At 34.0% G+C, this 14,744-nt stretch overlaps 1 protein-coding gene across 4 annotated transcripts; it reads left to right on the forward strand.

Annotated features, from left to right (window-relative positions):
* Positions 1-465: 465 nt before the first annotated feature.
* On the forward strand, positions 466-14,545 carry LOC144964732 (inositol polyphosphate 1-phosphatase-like). Of its 4 annotated transcripts, none has more exons than XM_078899287.1 (7): positions 480-775; positions 1,507-1,788; positions 3,085-3,307; positions 6,402-6,519; positions 8,167-8,310; positions 9,068-9,242; positions 10,094-14,545. In XM_078899287.1, exons 3-7 carry the CDS (start codon positions 3,098-3,100, stop codon positions 10,611-10,613), a joined length of 1,167 nt encoding a protein of 388 aa, XP_078755413.1. In that variant the 5' UTR covers positions 480-775; positions 1,507-1,788; positions 3,085-3,097; the 3' UTR covers positions 10,614-14,545. The 4 variants fall into 4 exon arrangements, with proteins under 4 accessions (XP_078755412.1, XP_078755413.1, XP_078755414.1 ...); XM_078899288.1 differs by having other exon boundaries at positions 586-775; positions 1,696-1,788; XM_078899286.1 differs by lacking the exon at positions 1,507-1,788 and having other exon boundaries at positions 466-775.
* Positions 14,546-14,744: the final 199 nt, after the last annotated feature.

A 14,744-nucleotide genomic window follows, 5' to 3' on the forward strand; every position in this document is an offset into this window, starting at 1 on the left:
AAAATTACCATACACCGGAGCATACTCAATGTCTCAATCGTTTCTATGTTATATGTTTGTGATGAGAATATTGGCTATTAAGCTTAACTGCTGGTCAAAATTACTTCGCGATGGTGGTGAACGAATCGGCGATCTCAAGAAGTGGGTGAGAGAGGGATCTAGAAATGACTTTGGGTTTGAAACGAATATTTTATGTGTTCGTGGATAGCTCACACGGTAGAGCCACGCTCTCACCTGCCAGGCGGAGTTGTCGTACCAATAAGGTCGCAGGTTCAAACCCCACCACCGCCGCGAAAAAAAAAAAAATAAATAAATTATTCTCTATTGTCTTCTGGCACTTTTCTACTCACTTCATATCTTGTTGTTACCAACATAAGTGCCTGCTCCACTCACTTTTCTGAATTAAATGTTCTATTTGACAACTTTTAAAGTCGAAAGTGGCAATCTGGCAGTCCTGCATAAACTAGCTCTAGGACAATAACAAACCAACAGACAGTTCCGTAGTGCATCAGTCGCCCAGTTTCTCTGAAGAACAATTCGATGTCAAGACATCTTACGTAACCTATTCAATCACAGCTGTATTTTGTTCGCGACATGCAATTAAATTCAACATTCATGATTGACATCACGGCAGTAAAATTGTGTTCGCCATAATAATAGAGACTCCAAAGCTAATACTAATAGAGTTCTATTTCTGGCAGCACCGACACCAGTGACACCAGTCTCTACTCTAGACTCTTGACTCTTCATACTCGGCCTCTACCCTAAATAATAGGTAGGCCTAGGTATAGCCTATGCTCATCAATGTCTATAACTATATGATATAGTATATATAGTAGTATAAACTACCTCAAAGAATTAACTTTAACAATAACAATAGAGATAGACTTTTGTGTTTTTTTTTTTTGCTTCAACTTCAGTTTCAGTAATTTCAGAAGTTCATGAATAAGCATCTTTGCTGATTCATTAAAACTGATAAAAAATGAAAATTGATGCCAGACTGCCTAAATTTAAATTTTTATGAATTTTGAAGTGTTTTAACTGATTCGACCCTGAGCGATCACAGCCAGTTCTTTACCCAATCCTTTATCCTGAGCCATTTTTTAGTGCTAGCTTGCTTAGTATTCAGTAAATTCAGAAGAAAAAAAAAATCATTACAAGAGTACTAATTAATGGATTTTGATTTAAGAACATTGCATTAAAGATTGAATGTTTAAACAACAATTTTTTTTTTACCACTTGTTTGATTTGAAGGAAGATGAAAAATGACTGAAAAAATTCATAAGGTAACAGGTTACCCATTTGATCTCTACCAATAAACAAATATAAAAAAAATGATTGTTAATTTGCAAATATTATTATTATGCTAGTATTAGATATTAGCAATATATTGATAATAAAGTTTTATGCATCAGTTAAAATAATCTTTTTGAAAATTATAGAGACAAATCTCGCCCCCCCCCCCCCCCCCCTACACCCCCTCCCTTATTTTTTATTTTCACCCAGAGGATCAAAATAATGTTACAAAACCACAAACAGAATCAATTTTTGCTCATTTTCTTCACGGTGGATGTTATGAAAGGAAGTAATTAACCTTCTCAAAATGTATTTCAAATGAATAAAGGGAATTAAGTAAGATTTATATATTATATAATATAGGATCTTTGTCTAAAGCCACCCTGTGCATCTTTTGAGTATATTCCTCAGTAGGCGGTGGGCATGACTTGAGTTTGCGAGTATTCCTGTCCACAGGGTTGAATCCGTTAACTGACGTGCACGATTGAGCAGGTCTGTAACTGAACGCAATTGTGGGCTCGATTAAAAAATTATTATTATTATTATTATTATTATTATTATTATTATTATTATTATTATTATTATTATTATTATTATTATTATTATTATTATTATTATTATCATCATTATTATTATTATTATTATTGTTATATCAATGATAATGATAATACATTGAGTAAACATTGGGATCCGATCAAAATTTGGTTAATACCACCATCATACCTATACAGGATGTTGTGACTTATCGGATGTTGAAAAAACGGTACAGAAGCCAGAAAAATACTGCAGAAGGATTGGCCATTCAAATGGGCTTAATTTTAAATTTTGTGTCAAAGATCTCATGATATCTTGTGATGATCTTTGCTTGAGTTTTTCACTCTCCATTCACATTGTCATCAATCTCATCAAATTTTCACTCTTTGGTCACCATCAATTGTGGACATGTGGATGCTATGCCTATGCTAGCTTGGTGAATTACAGGTCGACCCAGTCAATATATAATAATTGGGTATTAATCATCAGCATGAAAACAAAAAGAGAAAAAAAAATCAACAACCAAGAGCTTATCTCAAAATATATAATACACACACTCAAACTGAATAACAAAAGAAGGTAATCAACAAATCACCAGTTTTTATTTGTAATAAGGAATTGTTTTTTATTTACACACAGCACTACAACCACATAAACCCATGACCTCAAGAAGTCGGGAAAGCAGTTCAAGATAGACATGATGCTTGATATCCCTTTTTTTGAGTGGTGGATGGCTTCGACTGTAGAGCTACCCTCTCTGGGTCAGGTGGATTTGTCATACCCGTAAGGTTGTGGGTTTGAGCCTCCATCGCCGCGACGTTTTTATTCTCTATTGTCTTCTGGCACTTTTCTATTCACTTCATTTCTTGTTATTATCAACATAAGTGCCTGTTCCACTTACTTTTCTGAATTAATATTCACCCCCAATATCGGAGCTTACTTAATGTCTCAATTGTCTCTATGTTATAATATGTTTGTTTTGAGAATATTATGGCTAAGCTTAACTGCTGCCTAACAAACTTCACAGCGTTTATGTGTTGAACCCATGACTTCAATGCTTGATACCACTTTTTTTGAGTGGCAGATGGCTTCCACTGAAGAGCTACCCTTTCCCAGCCAGGCGGAGTAATCATACCAGTAAGGTCAGATCCTGATGTTTACTCTAGTTGATTTGTAGTAGTTCTTTGTCTTTTAAGGGAATGAACCAACACTGTATTTTGAAACAAAAGATGGCATTCTCTTTTTTTCCCTCAGAATTGTTTTGACAATGAATGCTCACAGCTTACTCAAGATTTTATTAGAGGCTTCAGACAAAGCATCAAGAATTGCAGGCATCATTCGCAAAGAAAAGCCATTGGTTGAATTGCTTATCCAAGAGAAGAAAAGTATTGAGAAAAACAATCTATTCATTCAAGATTTCAAAACTTTGGCAGATGTTCTAATTCAAGAAACTGTCCGTCATGACCTGACTAAAGAGGTAAGGCAATGAGTCCAATGCATGCTCAGAATGATGTATGAACATCAATAATGGTCAATAAGAATTAAAGCATATGGCATTTATATACTGCTTCCAATCTCTAATACTAAATGCTTTAAAATGGAAAGTTCAAAATAAGATCCTAGAAAGAAATGGTATTCATTGTGTATTTTACAGTTTCGTGTAGTTTTAATTCATTCAACACTAGTCCCCTATCTCCCTCTTGTTCTCCCTAGAGATTTCTGGTATTTTTTCAAATGGAAAAAAAAAGGTACAAACGCTCAATCAAATTGAAAATTGACATGTTCAGGGTAATATTCAATAATCACCAAAAAATTAGAAACAGTAGTTTTAACGATAGGAATATTATATTTCAATGAAATGATGTGGTAGAAGTATCTGCAGTCAAATTTATCATGTGTCATTCGTTCTAGATGTTACGTCTGAAATCAGCCTATGGGCTGAAAATTTACAAGCCTGACAGACACAATGGGACCAGAGTTTTGCAATCTTTGTGATCTTTATCTGGTCTCTGACTATGCTCAACATTGCTGGACTTTGATATAATCTGAGATACTGCTCAGCCATCAATGCAACAACATAAATTGAATTTAAATATCACGGCCAAGACCAAATCTGTCAGCCTGAATGGTGTTTGTTTGTTTGTTTGTTTTTAAGGGTTTTGCAGCGTTTGCAACACATTTAGGTCAAATCAATGCCAGTAAAAAAGGAAGACAATTGAATAGTAAAAGCATTCTAGGTATTAAAAGGATGTGAGGAAAAAGTAAGACAAAGGGGAATTGGTTCAAATAGAAAATAGATGTAGATTCCAAGAGCACACTATCAGTGTACTTAGTTTGAGTTCACCTAAATGTCTCATCCTGACATCAGCACAGGCCTCCACTAGTATGAATACACTCAAATGTTTTAAAAAATTACTCAATGTATGAAGCTGTCTCGCTTTATATTTTTTTATGGTGTTGTTATGGTTATGGTTTCCCTGTCTGAGATAGATCATAAAGCAAGTTGAAATTGTTTTCGTCAGTTGTTTTGTCATGGATTACCTACCAAGATAATAATAAAAAAAGATAATTAAAATCCTTAGACTTAGGTACAACATCGATTGTAGTGCGGATATCAAGGCAAAAGAAGCATCTGTTAATTGTTATCATCTTCAAGTGACATGTACATATAGGCAGGTCTGACGAATGCATTATGGGCTTAGTTTAACATTGTTGCAGTGAACAATATTTTGTGTCATTTTTAGAGATTTCCATTACAACAACGAGCCGATAATGAACTGGGTTATCAGACCTATAAATAAATGCATGTCGTCTTCAAGCAATTGTACATCGCACACCAACAATGTCATCAAAAAATGTCAGCGCTTGTACATACTCAGAAAATTAAGGTTTTTCGATGTGAACAGAAAGACCATTCTGGGTGGGGATCCTGACCTCCCATAGTGGGCAGGGAGGTACATGCTATGTCTTCTATCCACCCATACCCGTTTTCCAATTGTTTCCTGTCATTGTCTTGGAATGAGATTACTTAGTTTTGTCCTGATCCTTGCCGGAGTTCCTTGGCTGGGTTGGAAAACAGTCGAATGTATAGTTATAGTTTTGGGAGATGATATTTTTTTTCCTTGTAAATCATCTGTCTTATGTATTGTATTATGTTTAGTTTACATATTATATTATATGATTGGTAAATATTTGAGTGTATCCCTCTTAGTTGGGACCTGTGCTTGTGTCTGGATGAGACTTTTAGGTGATCTCAAACTAATTACATTGGTGGTATGCTCTTGGAATCTACATCTGATCCTTATTTGTTCCCATTCCCCTTTGTCTTACTTTCTCTTGGGTGCTTTAATTGTAATTCTAGAACTTCTTACTTTCCCATTTTCTTCCTTTTTACTGGCGCTGATATAACCTAAATGTGTTGCAAGCACTGTAAAACCCTTAAAAACAAAACAAAAACAAACAGAAAGACCATTATACAAATCTACAAGTCACTAATATTGAGTATTGTTTCGTTTGGCATCACAACGTGGTATGGAAGCTGTGGAACAAAAGAAAAATCCAAACTGCATAGAACCCTCTGAGAGGCTTCAAAAATAATTAACACCGACCTTAGAAGCCTTGACTCAACTTATATTAATGCAGTTGAGAAGAAAGCTTTAAACGTCAATGAAAAGATGCATCCAGTGAGCGAAATATTCCAACTTCTATGCTCCGGAAGACAGTATCTAGAAGCAAAATGTAGGACAGATCGACATAAGGCAACCTTCATTCTAACCGCCATAAAATTAATTAACAAATCTTCTGTGGAAAAATAAGATAACTAATGAAAATAACAAGCAGAGTGGCGTGAATCATCATCATCAACATTGTCGCCGTCGTTATCATCATCATCATCATCGTCGTCGTCATCATCATCATCATCATCATCATCATCATTATTGTAGTCATCATCATCACCATCATCATTATCATCATCACCATCATATGCCATCTTCTTCGTCTTCTTTTTTTACTTCTATTAAACACAATACAAGTAAAAAGACATAATATAATATATATAATGATTATCTGCTCTCCCAGAAAATAAATCGTATCGTTCTGACTGTCTGTCTGTTTGTGTGTATGTATGTATGTATGTATGTATGTATGTATGTATGTATGTATGTATGTATGTATGTATGTATGTATGTATGTATGTATGTATGTATGTATGTATGTATGTATGTATGTATGTATGTATGTATGTATGTATGTATGTATGTATGTATGTATGTATGTATGTATGTGTGTGTGTGTGTGTGTGTGTATGTATGTATGTATGTATGTATGTATGTATGTTTGTATGTATGTATGTATGTATGTATGTATGTATGTATGTATGTATGTATGTATGTAATAACGCTATACTGCAAGACTAAAGGTACACCTAATAAACAACTTGTACTGTTTGAATGGAAATTTTATTACATACAGCCTTCTGGGGAATAAATGAGAAAGCGTAGAGCATGGTGAAACTAGAAATGAGATGTTAGTATATTAATGCACATGTTTATTTTTTTAAACATTGACAGATTCCTGGGTTCTCATCAAATATTCACGGAGAGGAGAGTAACACATTTACCAATGCTAATGGTGAATCTATTGTGGTGGAAGTTCGACCTACAGTGAAGGAAACTACGGTTTTATTAAGTAAGCTTTCATTCCATTGATCAACATATTCTTTTCGACATATTAAAAGTGTATATGGCATCGATGGGGCAGTTTTAAATTGGTTTTATTCTTATCTGAGTGGTAGGGGGCAGTTAGTCAGCGTAAAACACAAACATGTCTCTGATACTAACTGTTCCTTTACCTTTTGGCACTCCACAAGGATCAGTCTTGGGCCCTCTTTTATTCACAATGAACACTGCACCTCTGAATGATGTCATTAGCTCTTTTTCTGCTGGCTTTCATTTTTATGCTGATGATACACAATTTTATTTTCCCATTGACTCATGTGATGAAGGTTGGAGTTGTGTATCATTGCCGTTAAAGACTGAATGACAATTAACAAATTAAAATTAAACAATGAAAAAAACTGAAATACTATTGTTAGAAAACAGATGTTCTGAAAATGTAATATCGTCTACCCATATTAATATTGTAGATTGTAAAATAGGCATATCTAGAAACAGCGTCCGGAATCTTGGGGTTTATTTTGACCGTAAAATTAATATGCAAGCTTAAATTTCTAAAATTATTCAAAATTGTAATTTTTATTTAAAGAGAGTGACCAGTGTAAGATCCATAATGCAACACTTCTTCCAATGAAGTATTAACATATCTATTGAATTTTGGTGTTAAACTTTATTTTAATGTTGAAAGATGAATCATTTTACATCAAGATGAATCCAAATTCACAATGATTAGGGGAATAAATGAAATCACAGTACCCACAAATGTGGAGGAGGGTCAGTGTTAAAATGCACAATATTTGAGAAACATTGTTTGGCTGCAACTTCCTTCAGTACGGTGTATGACCTCTGCTGGCTTGAATTAGGGCTTGACACTGTGTGCGCATGGATAAGGCAAGTCTTTGAAGTGTTATTTGCAGTATACTGTTCCATTCGTGATGCAAGGAATCTTCCAGTTCTTGAAGGTTTGTAGGAGAATTAAGTCATATTCAGTACAATATGAGGACTTCTGCATACCAAACCAGCTTCTGAAAGACGGCATGTTGAATAGTCATAGACGATACGGTTCTTTGTTTCCTAGCGACTTCTCTACAGGTTGCTGTGTTTGGTAAAAGTGAATTTCATAAATGGCAGCTCACAATATAGTGATATTGATGTAGCGTTGTCGGTCTTGGTTGACTGCTTCTTTGCATATCACTGGTGGTCTCAGATTCTTCATAGCGAGAAAACAATTTTGCCGTCTTGCAATCTCTCTTTGTAACATATTGGCCTCCGCTGTAAATGCTGTTGTTCTTTTAATCTAGGCATCTTGTATACGTTGAATGTGAATGAATAAGAGTCATTTTTGTGGCATTTTAATACCCATGGTGAACTCTGCTGAACAACAAATTTTTGTTCATTTCACAACAACGAGCAAGTTGCCCATGCCACATGTCTGTTTTGATGCTGTATCTAAGATATTTTGACCATCCCACCATCTTCTTTTTAATGGTGCTAGAATGACTTGACTTAAAAGTGTCACAAGTGCCCTTAACTTTTACAAACAAACAAAAACATATAGAGCCGAGTCATCTTTACTCTCACTCTTTTTCTTTTTTTTTTCGAAATTTTAATTGGCTCCTTTGGCACTTATAGATTACATTCTCATTTTTTCTAACAATAGGTCTTGTACTGGATGGAAATGAAGAGGCTTCTAGACTTCTAGCTGAGGCAGTTCACAGCTGTGGTAAATCTCCTGCCATCCCAGTTGGAGAGCTGGATGTTATTATCCCTATCGATGAGTGTGCACTCTGGATTGACCCAATTGGTGAGAGACCATGTTTGAACTATACTTTTACTCTAATCTGATCGAAAAATAATTTTTGCCATTATTTATCGCATTATGACCAGAAACTAAAATGTTTTCACCAAGGTTTTTAGCAAGACCAAAATGACCCAGGCTTCAACAAAGGTTTTTTTTAAGCAACTGATCACCGACATGATGTCCAATTGGTCAGACATTTTTTAAAACTTGGATGTTAAATTATTTATATAGCACTGGTGTCCAATCATTGATAGTGAGAGGTGCTTTATATATTATGTTAAAGTATTTTATTCATTCTCTCAGTTATTCATATCATTCATTCATCTATTCATTATTTCATTCAAAAGTACACTTTGATTGATTAGTTTATTCGTTTGTCGTATTTGTTTATATGCTTGCTTGTTTTGATGTGTTGCATGGCTTGTATGAATCCTGTGTTGTCTCAGCGCTGAAAAAAGGCAGATTTCAAATACTTCTTGAAATAAGTAGAAGTTCCCTAGAGCAAAAATCAAAATCAATCAAACAAACACAATACAAGAGGAAACAAACCATCAAAATACAAGGAACCATTTGTAAAAACCAACACATGCAAATCCAATTTTTTTCCTATGACCATTCATGGATGGAACTCTTAAACAACAAAATAAAATCTTGACGGCACCTGGGATCGACATCTGTTCCTTTGTCCGAAATTATGTGCTCTACCATCATGAAAATGAAATGATTTTAATCATATATCTTTTACCTGCCATTTCCACAGATGCTACAGGTCAATACATAAAGGGAAAACATGGAAAGGAGAATGAGGATGGTCTAGTGGCTGATGGACTACAGTGTGTGGCCGTGTTGGTCGGAATCTATCTCAAATCCTCAGGTGTGCCTGTCATGGGAGTAATTGTGCAGCCATTTTCCAGTTTTGATGCAGAATTGCAAAGGTTTGGATGTGTGAACTTAACACATTTTTCAATTGATGAAATAATAAGTAATAAATATGATAAAACTTTTATATCTCACATTTTCTTGGATTCTCCATACTTGATGCTTCATTCATTCCCCCAGCAGGTTATTTGGAAGCTAATATCAATTCCATACATTACAAATCATATTTAGACATCTTTTCTGGACTAAAAATATCCATCACTGCCAACAGCTGGGTACTCATTCACATTGGAGTTGGACAATGTGTGTTAAGTGCACAATGCCAGGTCCTGAGTTTTGGCAATCATTGTCATCCATATTGTTAGTGAACACACTCATCAGAGCTTGTACTTTTTAAAGTATCAAAGTAATTCACTTATTAAACCATTTTGAGTAGTTGAGTGAGAGAGCAAGCGAGAGAGAGAGAGAGAGAGAGAGAGAGAGAGAGAGAGAGAGAGAGAGAGAGAGAGAGAGAGAGAGAGAGAGAGAGAGAGAGAGAGAGAGAGAGAGAGAGAGAGAAAGAAGAGAGAGAAAGAAGAGAGAGAGAGAGAGAGAGAGTAAAAGAATTCAATTAATTTTATATATTATATTTATTTATTAATTTGTATGGTGCATGCTTCCCCCACTGGTTGCTCAGCGTTGCTATCCAATTCATTTCATTAATGTTGCTACTTCAGCTGTAAAAAACAAGACATCATATGTACAGTTATCACAAGAACTAATTATAATGATATAAGAAATAATCACTACAGGTTACAAAAAGTATATAATCAACAATGTAATATTTTATGACAAGTATTGGCAAAAAGAAATGCCAATTCACAGTCATAGCGTTAAATGTAACCTTCAATAATTTTTTTTGTTTCAGTTGGAATTCTCACACAATCTGGGGCATACATTTCCATTCTTTAAACATCACATCTCTCTCACAAAGCAAGGCAACTGCCCCAAGGGACAGATTGAGGATTGTTCTCAGTCAGAGTGAAGCAGATGCAGTGAAAGCATCCTTGTCTTCGCACTGTGAGTTGGTTTATGCTTCGGGAGCTGGTTATAAACTGTTATCAACTGTTTTAGCTCAAACAGATGCCTATGTTTTATCTCACAGATCAATTTACCGCTGGGACTGTTGTGCAGTTCATGCAGTTTTGTGTGCAATTGGAGGAGGGATTATCAGCTACAGACACGCATTAAATGAATACAGTCAATCTAAAGAACCTCTTACAGAAGAAGACTTACTGAAACTACAAGTCAGTTACATCAAATCAGCTGGTGCAATCAGAAGTCGAAGAAATTCCACGTCAGGAGATGAAGAGAGTCTGCCCGGTATAATCGCTTATCGTTCAGTCAAAGACGTCAACACCATTTTGAACTGCTTGTCTACAAATTGAATCTTTGTTAAAAGTGAGAGTGAATTTCTTTGGAATCATAATTTCTCAAGTTTTCATCTCATCATAAATTCTCATGTAATCTGAAAGAGAACAGTAGCTTACAACAATGCAACTAATTATAGAAAAATTGCTGGCATTGCTGCCTTTATGAATATGATGTTATATAGAATACCTACTAACTTATTGTAGTAGTTGAATACAAATGTTGCTGCTTGAATCTCGAAGAACTAAATAACAATAGTCAAATGGAGTGGAAGCTTCAAATTAATTCACAAAGACAGATAATGTGGACGTTTCAGTTTCTCCTTTATCTACTTAATTACTTATCCAAATCAGCATCCAACTGAGCTCTAGGCCTTAGGTCTCCCCTTTGTCAGAAAACATGATTAAAGAAACATTCAGGACGAATGAGAGGTGAGAGGATGGCGTTGCTAAGGCTTTAGAGTTTCATTCATCATGTCTTGTTGACAAAAGGGAAATCCAAAATGTCCATATCATCTGTCTTATTTTAGTGTAGAGTTCTAGACAATTATTGTAGCCAGAGGGAGGTCTCTGTTGAGTACATGGTATGAGAGCAGTGACATCATAATAGAGAAATAATGAAGGCTGAAGGCTCAACTATTAAGAGATAGAGATTCAAGACAGCAAATTCATAGGATGGAGGCTCAACCATATATAGTGGTAGTGAGCAATTGTAGAAAAAATGAATATAGACTCAAATACGTTGAATATGTATGAGAACCATTTTACCACTCCTACGAATTAACAAAGAATTAAGAATTTATTAAGTCAATAAAACCTTTTGTAAATGAAAGTTTAGTTCTAGAAGGACTTTCTAGGACTTTGAATATTTATTTAATGCTCCAGATGTCAATTTTTTTGATTTATCAAGTTAATAGTAGTGACTACTATTATTCCCTTCTGAGAATTACAAAATATTTCAATTTCATATTTAGATATGATGTGTGATTAGTAAAATCAAACCATGTAAATAGGTGTTGAAAGAATCTTAATCCATGGTTTTCCCAATTGAATCAAAGTGCATATCTGTGTTAATTGTCGAGTATTCTCTGCTTCTGTTTACTGATTATAGTACCTGAAAATATCAAGACTGAATTGAAAAAAAAATTAGAAAAACACTTTGTATTTGAGGTAATATTATGCTGATTTATTTTGGGGAAAAATTATGATTTACTAGCCATGCTTCTCTGAAAATTGTCATTTTGCTGACACAAAATATTCATTATGCTAGTGTAGCCTGGGAATAAAATTGATGAAACATAATCAGTGTCAATTGACAGACGATTATGTTTGCTTTTAGGAAATCTACCACAATGGTCTCTGGCTAAGATCCTGATTATCCAAATAAAATTAATCCATCTGTTTTAAGTTACTCTAATAACATCCCTGTATCATTGGTCTTAAGCAGAATTTGTGGTATTTCGTTATATGTTAGAACATACTATCAGAATCCATTGTTAGGATACAAAGATTAATAAGAAAATAACATTAGATGCCATTGTTGGAAATTAAAGTTTCAGGAATGGAAGAAAGGAATCATGTGACAGTCCTATGTAGTATATTCCAATTTATGTTATTTTATTATATTTTTATCCTCAAGAATACACAGCATTGTGTGAGCTATTCATTTCCATTAATAGAATGAAAGATGTGAGTTTTGAAAAGGTAGTGGGGAAAAGAAGAACCTGTTTTAAATGAAAAAAATATGTAATAAGGCATTTGAGCTCTTACTCTTCTCCAACCAGCTTTGTAAAAAAAAAGTAAGAAGGGTTTACAGCGAAAAATTTTTTGCCATTGACAAAGTTGTTATACTCATTTTTTTTTTAGCCATGTAGACTCTTACTATTTTATTTTACCCATTTACCAATGCAGTGAGTTGCGTGTAGTGAAATAATACGTGGTTGGCCCTGTGGTTGATAATCTTTTTCTCAATATCTTGAGGGCTTTTCTTCCATCGTCTGCAGCTTCTTTGACAATTAATGACAGGGATCTATCATCAAGGCTTTGTACCAACTCACCATATGTCTCGGCATTCTTTTGTGCATCACCTGGATCTTCATCTTGAGCTGCTGGCTATGTGTTTTTTGTGTAAAGCTTTTGCAGCCACTGATAACCCAGGAATTTTACTTCCCACAAAGCAAGTTGTCATTCATCATCATTAAAGAGTAGAGGAGTCCATAATATTTTGCCATAAATGATGGCGTGGCACCCGCCCCTTCTCAGTAACGGGAATGAGGTAGGTTTTTAAAAATAATTATAAATGACTACTGGTTGGGTAAAATATTGGAAATCCTTTAATCATTGTTTTCATCCTAACGATTATATATAATGTTCATAAAACTCATGCGTAAAATGTATTTGGTTATTGAAAAGTTTTTGTTGTTTTTTTTGTTGCCTTTTTTTTTTTTACTGCTTACTTTACTTACATGTTTTATTGTTTTTCTGTTATTTCAAAGCGCCAATTAGCTTTGTTATGGATATAAGGTGCTATAGAAATTTCTTTATATTATTATTTAATATTACAATGTTTATTAGGGGTTGAGATAGCTGAGTGAGCAAGAAACTTAAATCCTATTGCTCATTTATAGTGCTGCATTGTAACTGATGCCTCGGTTACCCTTGAAAAAGATCCTAAAGACAAGTTTTGGCGATTTATCAAGTAAATTTTATTTATTTATTTGCTTTAATTTGATCAATTTATTATTATTTAAACAATTTCATTTAATTTCGAATGTATGATTTTATAATGATAATATAATTAAATTTTACATTTTCAAGAAATTTAAACATGCATTTTGAAATTGAAAACTTCGTCTTCTTGCTACATTTTCAATGAAGTAGAAGACATTTCAAACAAGAGACTGTGATGAATTTAAAGTAGAAGCTTGAAGTTTTATAAAAATAATATGACTGGTTGACTATATAAACTGATAAATGCGTAATTTGGTCTTTTCAAATATATCTTGATTGCAGCGAGTACGTGTTGTCTTTACATGAATCACTATTTAAAGTAAAGTCAAACTGTGTACTGTGAGCATCTTGCACTTAATGAAAAATTTTTAATCATTATTTCAGATGAAAAATATATCAGTTGAATGTTAAATGCTGCTGTTCACTGATTAAAAATAAATAAAAAATAGAAAACAAGTTTTTTCTTCATCGTGCGGCTATATGGTCTTGTGGTATGATACTTGTTTTTGGATCGGAAGGTCCTGGGTTTGAGCCTCACTCGGTGCATAGTTGAGTCCTTGGAAAAGGCTGTTTACTCACATTCTGTCACCATACTCTGGTGTAAAATGAATACCTGGCTGTTTGCAGCGCTGTCTCTGTCCGAAATAAAATTGTTATATCACCTAACAGGCGTCATGTCCTGTTAAGTGTTGCTGTTGGCCAGGGGTTATTGCTATATAAAAATCACAATTAAAAAAAAAAAAATTCATTTCATCCAGAATACTTGACCCAAATGCCAACTGATTAGTTGACCCCTGATATGTCAAAAATTATCAAATTTTATATGTGTTTGAAGGTTTCGGGTTTTAGACATTTTAATAAGTTGTGGATCATTTTAATCCGTATTTGAAGTAAAAACATTCTGGTAAAAATTGAAATAATGTGATTTGCCAGAGTACAACAGTATGTATAACTTTGTTTCATTTGTAATTATATGATTGTATTGTAGGTTTGTTTAGAACCAATTGCATTTATCTTGTCTTTTTGTACACAGGTGATATAGATATATATATATTGCTTATAAATTGTATTTGATTATTGGAACATAACATGTGAAATGTTAATTTTATTTGGAGTGAAGATTGCTCAAATCAATGCCTATGCTATGCTCAATGTGATTATTATTGGTGCTATTCTTATACATGAAGAACTCTTGTAGTTAGTATTAAAGAAAAAGAAAATAATTTATTCAACTGAAACAAAACTAACAAATTTTTTTTTAAATTATAGAAAAAATTCGATTCACAACATCACCTTAAAATAGGTCTAATGGTTTCAGCCGTTGCTTCGACATCTTGATTGTATGTCCTTAGGAAAGGCATTTTGAACAGTTTTTGCTCATTTTCATGGAAATGGACATTAAATTCAAAGGTTCCCTAG

Source organism: Berghia stephanieae, chromosome 2 (genome assembly GCF_034508935.2).
Source record: "Berghia stephanieae isolate SIO BIC M18660-M18661 chromosome 2, UCSD_Bste_1.3, whole genome shotgun sequence".
NCBI lineage: Eukaryota > Metazoa > Mollusca > Gastropoda > Nudibranchia > Aeolidiidae > Berghia > Berghia stephanieae.

What these genes read in the sequence shown, in the direction of transcription:
- LOC144964732 (XM_078899286.1), top strand. Translation starts at nt 3,098, where the DNA reads ATGAATGCTCACAGCTTACTCAAGATTTTATTAGAGGCTTCAGACAAA. An exon ending in GTCATGACCTGACTAAAGAG is followed by an intron (nt 3,308 to 6,401) that starts GTAAGGCAATGA and finishes AAACATTGACAG; the next exon opens with ATTCCTGGGTTCTCATCAAA. An exon ending in GGAAACTACGGTTTTATTAA is followed by an intron (nt 6,520 to 8,166) that starts GTAAGCTTTCAT and finishes TTCTAACAATAG; the next exon opens with GTCTTGTACTGGATGGAAAT.